General features: G+C 45.5%; 1 protein-coding gene across 1 annotated transcript; it reads right to left on the reverse strand.

Moving 5' to 3' along the window:
- Positions 1-3,386: 3,386 nt before the first annotated feature.
- Positions 3,387-6,701, reverse strand: tent5c (terminal nucleotidyltransferase 5C). The gene is made up of 2 exons (XM_076263414.1): positions 6,616-6,701; positions 3,387-5,488 (listed from the first exon to the last, which is right to left on the reverse strand). The coding sequence occupies exon 2, from the start codon at positions 5,454-5,456 to the stop codon at positions 4,281-4,283; it is 1,176 nt and encodes a 391-aa protein (XP_076119529.1). The 5' UTR covers positions 5,457-5,488; positions 6,616-6,701; the 3' UTR covers positions 3,387-4,280.
- Between the last annotated feature and the right edge of the window lie 1,309 nt (positions 6,702-8,010).

Consider the following 8,010-nt stretch of genomic DNA (forward strand, 5'->3'; position numbering starts at 1 on the left):
ACACACACACACACACACACACACTAAATGTGTAACACAACCTGTTGCCAAACTTTCTCAACTCTTAATGCAACAAATATACATTGCTGTGCCAGAGGCGCTTCTTTTTAAGACTTACACATTAGGTACAAGCACATCACAAAACAGAATGGAGAAAAAAAACAAAAAAACAATTATATTCAACTGAAGTAAAGAAAAGATCTCTTCCCATACCTCTGAATGAAACACTATACCATTCAGGTTGCTATACAGCCAAGCTCAACATAATGAACATGTACATTAAATAGCAGAGGGTAGTGAGGGACAGAAGAAGAGAGAACAGAGAGGGAGAGAAGGAATCTAGTCTGGGAAGAATGAGTGGAATTACAGAGGGAGGAAAACATGAAGGAAGAAAGGAAGAGAAATGAAGCAGGACTGAGGGCCAGAGAGAGAGAGAGCGAGAGAGAGTGAGAGAATAAAAGAAAACACAATATGTATATTACACCACTTCAATCACTCGGTAGACACAACTGGACACAGAAAATCCCTCCTGTACACACACACACACACACACACACAAACACCCGGTTCCATCTAAACACACACACAAGCTCTCAAACAGGAAGTGGCATCACAGCTGAACCTCCATCAGGCTTATCGTAGTGGCGGGGCATCTGGTGAGCGATAAAGCCCCCTCTCCCAGTCCCTCCCTCTCTCTGTGCCTTGTCTCAACATCAAGCACACACAGGCATGCGCCTTCCACTAGCAGCTAACAGGCCAGCCTCATGCAACAGAAGAGGGGCAACACAGCCGTGTGTCACCTACCCCCCCTGCCTACACAAATATCTTTCTGTCTAAAAGCTTCACAACTAGGGACTGTCCGAGCTGTGGTGTGGACCAAGTGGCTTTTAGTGCAGGTAGAGGTCCTAATAAGACCTAATAAGAGGGGAAGATGGAAAATTACACTACTCATCACCACTTTGAGATGTACAAACAGTTCTGACAAATGTTGTCATTCATGACACAAGGCACTGTGGAAATGTAATCTGCAAAGAACAAGGGTTGGGAGGTTCATGTTCAAAGAAACAAAACTAGCCCCCATGGTTCCCTGTAGCCCTTCGTTTAACCCCTGAAGTTCCAGATTACAATCCCCCATAGGTTTCAAACACACACACACACAGAGTAGGGTAGGCTTGTGGCCTCTAAAGTGCATCCATTCATTGGGCATATTTACAAATAAGATGTACTCAAATATTTTCTCTTTCTTCCTCATACTCTTTGTCACACTCACACAAAGGTTTTTCAGTGCACTTTGGGGGTGGGGGGGGGGTCAGCCTGCACTTCAGTAAAGTAGGGTGGCGCTGGAGGTCAAATCACAACATAGGCAAATAAACAAACCCCTCACTAAACAAAAACATGACAACTAAATACTGGGCTGGTATTGGGATCGGCAGTCAAGAACATGGGCCGGGGGGGGGACAAACAAACAAAATAGCATTCTGCACCAAAGCATCCACTGCTATGTCTCACTACAAGTCCACCATGACCTACCTGAAACACCTTCAATTTACCCTCAACTCAACAGGACCTGTACCAATATCATTACAATCAACATAAACACCACACACACACACACACACACACACACACCTCTCTACACCAGTGTCCTTCACAATTACATCCAGTCTTTCGCCATCTCCCCACCAATAATAAAAAGTACACAACACAAAAAAAAAAAAAAACACCAAACACACTTAATCAGACATTGGTAAACAAACAACCCCCCCCCCCCCAACCTGTTGGGGACAGATAAGAGGCAAGCCCAGGGACAGGCCAATATCCGCTTGCTCAAGCCCAGCCCAGGGCAACAGAGTGCTGGTGGCGGAGTGGAGTGGAGCAGAGAGAGTTAAACGTGGTGGGGCTGTGGCAGCTGTCAGATCCCCCTTACGTAATGAAAGAAGCCAAAAAGCCACACGGGCATTTCTGTGAATGGGCCAGGAATAGAACAGCCAGCGGGGCAAGGAGGAGAAGAGCCACGTGGGTGAATACTTCGATCCTAGAGCAACTCAGACATTTAAAAGTCTGGGATCACGCAGCAAAGGCAACATCACCACCAAGCACTTTTAAAAAGGAGTTTTAAACATCTCACCATTCCCTGGAGTCCCATCTGAAGCAGCTTTTCACAAAACTAGTCACATGGCTCTACAACTGCGCCACCCCAGCCCATCCCTCCCACCCCAGATCTAAAGTTGGAAAATGTGCCCTGAGGCGCTTTCCACGAATGTCCTCGGCAAGCCGTGCTACGCTGCCCCACGTGCCACTTCACTTCTTGACAGCCCACTCCCCCCAATGACCACAAAAGGGTACAAAGGCTGTCATCCTTCAGCATGTCAAGGCTGCTGCTGGTAGTGACTGTGGGGGTAGGCAGACAAACAGGTTGAATCTAGCAGCTCGTGTTCAGTAGTAGGTAGTCGCTACACCAGTGAGCCTCCCACCCCCTCCACCCACCCTTCCCAGCAACCTCTGTCTCACCCCAGGCCTCTTTCCCTCAAGGGGGCAAGGAGGGTAAATTTAGGCTGGCAGCGGTGGCTCCTATTGGCTGAGTGAAAGGGTTCCCCTTACAACGCAACACGTCAGGGCCTGCAAAAGCACATTGGACACTGAGGAGCACACTGGCTTCAATGGCAAATCCTTTTAAGGGAAGGCACATAACCCCCACCCCTCAACACACACACACACACACACACACACACACACACACACACACACACACACACACACACGGCAGGTAGGCTAAAAAACTCAGCTCCAACCCTCTCCAATAATACAAAAGCACATCTCCAGTCCTCCCACTGAAAAAAAGACATTCCAAAAACACCCATGAGATTACTTCAATCTTGACCATGTTTTACCTTACCCCCAAAGAGGATCAAAATAAGAACACATATACGGTCATATCTTTGTACACCATGGGCTGAACCGTCGCTGTACCTGCACACTAGGAAAAAAAAAAAAAAAAAAAACCCATCAGACTTCCTCTCCCTGTCTGATTAACAGGCTCGACACATTCTCTGCCCAAAAAGGAGGGGTGAGTGTGTGATAGTGGTGGCATCACACACACACCAGCTCCTCACAAAACTCATGGTGGCATCATTATAATTATAATTATTATTATTATTAAAACAAACACAAAATACTGGGTGCATCAGCTTAACGAGTCTAACGAGTCTTAAACTACTCTGTCCAGTGACCAAACCTATTCACATTTGGGTCAATGTTTTTTAATAGGGGGTATCTAAGGCAGTATTCCCTTTTGTCCCCCATTACCCATGACTAAAGGCTAAAGAGTGAGGGGAGTCAGGGAGTCTCTTTACATGTGACCCTGAAATTGCAACACATGGGGGGGGGGGGGGGGGGGGCAACTGGACCTGTTCAGTGTGAAGAGGAGGAAAAAAAGAAAAGAAAAATCTGCCTTTCAATAAATCTCATCACCATTTTTTCTTTTTGTTACTTTCATCTAACATTTTGTACTTTTTTTTCCCCTACAAATCACATTTCAAGTTTTCTACATTTTTTTGGTTACAATTTTCAACCCATTTTTTTTTAAACACACACCAACAGGAGCAGATGATTAACACTGTATAAATACTTTCCCCCCTCTTTTCCTACAATGGACAGAGTATGGGCAACATGGAAATAAGGTACCATGGCCAAAGAAATGAAACCATTACTCTTAAGTCTGAATGCTTGATTTTAACACCCCAATTAGGCACTTTCATGTTTCATTTTTTTTTTTTTTTTTTTTTAAAAAGAGGCAAAGTCGAGAACAAAAACACAATTCTGAGACAAGGCTTTTCTTTCTTTCTTTTTTTTTTTAAGAAAACACAAAAATGTAATCCAAGCTAAAACATCACTTTGGATCCATTGCTCTCCAGGCCTCTGTAGGGAAGGAATGAGAAAGGGTGGCGTGGAGGGGGAAGTAGGGTCTGGCTCCTCTACCTGATCACCCCCCCCCACACACACACACTAAAAAAAATGAAAACAAAAAAACACGTCCTTTTAAATATATCCTTTATGCCTACAGAGGATAATACCAGCTCAAGCCTCCTTTTTTTGTCCCCAGCACGTTCCGTCCATCCATCTCCCGTTTATCTGTGAGAATTTTTCCTTTTTTTTGATAAAGCATAAGGGGGGGGGGGTCCCTTTGTTATATATTTTTTTGTTTCACTTTGTGTTGTTTTAGGGGGGTTTTTTGTTTTTGTTTATTACAATCCATCCACGGTGCTGCCGTTCAACTCGGGTCAGTTGCACGGCAGCCACGTGGGGATGGACTGGTTGCATGAGGCCACGTAGTAGTTGCTGAAGTTGGCGTCCCGCACGTAGGGCGCCGGCTGGTAGTAGCAGGTGACGCTGGACGCGTCCGGGATGGCGTTCTGCTCGGCCAGAGCCCGGAAGGCGATGAGCGAGATGAGGTTGAGCGTCTGGCGCCGCTCGTGGCCCATCAGGCACACGGTGCTCTCGTTGACCACGCGGCGCAGGATCATGAGGTAGTCGTACTTGCTCTTCTCCTCGCCGACAAAGTGGCTCTGCAGGTAGGCCTCCAGCTTACGCTGCTGCTCGCCCAGGTCGGGAAAGTCGATGAAGAAGCGCGAGCACATGTAGCGCTCCAGGCCCTTGAACTCCTCCTCGTCCGTGGGCCGGAAGTCGCGCACCAGCAGGTTGCAGTACTTGAGCAAGCCGCCGCCGCGGATCTCCTCCGGCCGCTTGGTGGCGATCAGCTTGTTGCGCAGATGCCCCAGGGCCGCCGCAAAGTCCCCGTAGACGCTCTCGCCTACCACGGTGGGCTGGACAGGGCCGTCCAGGGGGCGCTCGGGCGAGTGCTCGTAGCACGCCAGCAGCGAGTCCAGTACGATCTGGAAGGAGTCCACGCTGAACTCAAACTGCCGGCGGATGAAGTCCACAAACTTGAGCTCCACGTTGCGCCCATTGTTGTTGGACAGCGAGATCAGGCTCCAGCGGTCCTGCTCGGTGGACACCTTGACCAGTTTCTGCACATACGCTTCCTTGAGAGTCATGGGCGTGATCTTCTCCTTGTTGACGCCCTCGGGAAGGAAGTCCAGCAGTGTGCCAAGCACTACCTCCTTCACCAGCTGGTACTCGGACTCACGCGGCAAGTCCACGCGGAAGATCACGTCCAGGTCCTTGTAGCTCCAGCCGATGTCCTGCACCAGCACGTGGCTGGCTGTGGAGCCGTTGAGCCGCACGTCCTTCACGTGGATGCCCCGCTCCTCCAGGCGTGAGCGCACCATCTGGATGATGTCCTTGAGACGCACCTCTAGCGTGGGGAAGTTGCCCCGGCCATGCACGGGGACCACCTCCGTCAGTACATCGTGCAGCCTGCTCACCTGTTCCAAGGTGAGCACACTGTGTGACGGGCTGCTGCTGCCTCCCCCACTGGTGGTGTTAGCTTCTGCCATTATTTGCAGTCTTCACAGATTATTTGAATGAACTGAGATTCAATTGGAGGTGAGAGAAAAGAAAAAAGTAATGAGTTTCTCAAATAACTATTTAAATATGGTTACAACATCCATTTAATTTCAAATTGATAAAACAGAACAGACGGTCAGATTCTCCCAAAGACCATAATGACGTCATTTATGACATGCAACCTCTAGCAACATGTGAACAAAAAACAACTTAATATGAGGACCATGTTTAATTTTACTTCAAATTACAACAACATTTGGTTGCCGGTTAACATGTGGCGTTCGAACCGCACGCCGAAAAACAAGACAAACGACGTTTGACAGACGATGAACTTTAACTTTCACACGCGTGGTAGAGCTCTAGCTCGGCTCTCCGTGGTGATTCCAAACAAAATCGCTACAATGACCACACTTTCCAGAACAACAATCACGCTTTCATTAACAATCGAGAACTGAGCAGTAAAAAAATGCATTCACTAGCAGGGACGCTCCACAAAGGAGCAAATAAATCGTCTTTGGTCACGGCTAAAATCCCCATCACCACTTTCCCTTTAACTGAACGCCTGCACAGTAGCTAAAATTGGGTTCAAATATTAACCTAACAAGTACAGCAAACATTTCACCAGAAAAATCTTTTTAAAACAAAACAGTTAAATACCAGTTAAGAGCGCACGGAATCGAAGAGGTAAAGTTGTTCACTTCTCCCTAAAACTCAATAAATGTGCGCAATGAAAACGTTTGATTTACGACCACCGTTTTAGAAAGAAAACACGTGAGAACTTAAAAACTAACTTTAGAAATGTCAAGAGGAATCCATGGATGGTTTCAGAAATACAGTCGGGCTAACGTTATATAAAAGGGAGTCGTACACTACAAAGTTAAAGCTAACTTTACGGATTGCAAACGAAATTCAAGTCGGACATGTGACTTCTCAAGTTCAGTTAAAGTCCCCAAAAAGTAGCCAACTTTCACACGTGTGGTAATCTTCAGATATGACCTACCAAGCAGAAGCCCTGAACCACACACTACCAAAAATGCAGCTAAATTCAGTAGGCTACAAATGAGAAGTTAGGTTCACTAACTGGATTTTCAACCACATTGATTCCAAACACCATGATGGAACTCAAACATTCTCTACGAAAACACCTACTTGAAATTGGTCTTCTCAAATCATTCAAAGTGTTCAAAATAGGGATGTTAAAGTTTTGCACGGGTTCCTTCATCCATTAGTCCACTCGTTTTAAATACACGCAAGAACTGTGAAGCAAGAGAGAGAGGGACGCCTTCTTATAAGCCGAACAGCAACTAGTTGAAAGAACGAGATCTACTGCCACTAGGGCGGACTAGTTTCCGCATAAACTGTGTATTCAAATGTCTACTTTAACAAATGACAACAAACAAATTATGCACTCCATTTTCATTGCATAGATTTTAACATTACCTGATGTTTGCCCAAAATGTCGTCGGCGTGGGAAGCTTCAGAATTTTAAAAATACATATTACGTTCTATTCGAAGTATCAATGCGCTGCTCGAGACCGATGATTGGTCGGCTGAGTTTTTGTGTTGCCTAGTAACCTTTGGTGACTGTCAGATTCAAACTCATGGTTGTGATCATAGGGTTGTGACCACTGACTCTTGACATCACTGAATTCGAGACCCAGTGAAGTAAAAAAACAAAAAAAAAACAGTGTGAACTAAAGCCTATGTTGAGAAAGGTAACACTCAGTTTACCAGCTTACAGTTTACCACTCTGTAAATTAGGTGTGTGTCTGGTGCTGGTGGGGGTAGCCTAATCACTCTTGATTAAGGGCATTAGTGTGTTGCATAATTTGTTTAGGCCATATCATGCCATGTAACATGCCCTGTGTGACGCTAGGCTAGGCTACTCAAAATCCTTTTTGTAGCCTAGCAGAAAGGATTAAGTGGCCTGTGGTAGGCTTAGGCCTAGCTAGCCTATAACATTACATTTATTAGGATGTGCAGGATTTTAAAACAGAGACCATCATGCACCAAATGTGAAGGAGGGAAAAGCATTTGTAGGTCATACTCCTCAGCCTACGTTCACTTGAAGCATATTGAAAATCATTGAAAATGGCTTATGTAGACTACTCATAGGCGTATAACCATGTCTTTATCTAACAAATGGGCATTTAAAACAAGGTAAAACATGGTTAAGTCAAATTAACCAGAAAAGTCCAAATTCAGCTGAGATATAGATGATGTAATGCATCTTAGATTTAGCCTCTTAAGAAGGGAATGTCCAACTGCGCTGCATTACTCTTTCATGACAAAATTTCCACTGAATCAAACTTTTCTTAGTCAGTTATTCAGTTCTTGAGTATCTCCAATTGATCCAACATTGCATGGGGGGACGGAAAGTGAGACAGGAGAGAGAAAGGGAAAAGGAAAAAAGATGATTTATTTCAGATTGCAACAAGGTAAGAAAGAAAGAGAGATAGAAAAGAAAGAGGCAACTTGTGGGGCTTCCCTACAGACAGGAAATGCTTCAGTGGAACAATAAAGATAGTTATAATGGTTTGTCAT

Source organism: Alosa pseudoharengus, unplaced genomic scaffold, assembly GCF_046254945.1.
Source record: "Alosa pseudoharengus isolate Yale_2024_CS ecotype anadromous, Long Island Sound unplaced genomic scaffold, YU_APseudo_1.1 YU_APseudo_1.1_scf_3, whole genome shotgun sequence".
NCBI classification, from domain to species: Eukaryota; Metazoa; Chordata; class Actinopteri; order Clupeiformes; family Clupeidae; genus Alosa; species Alosa pseudoharengus.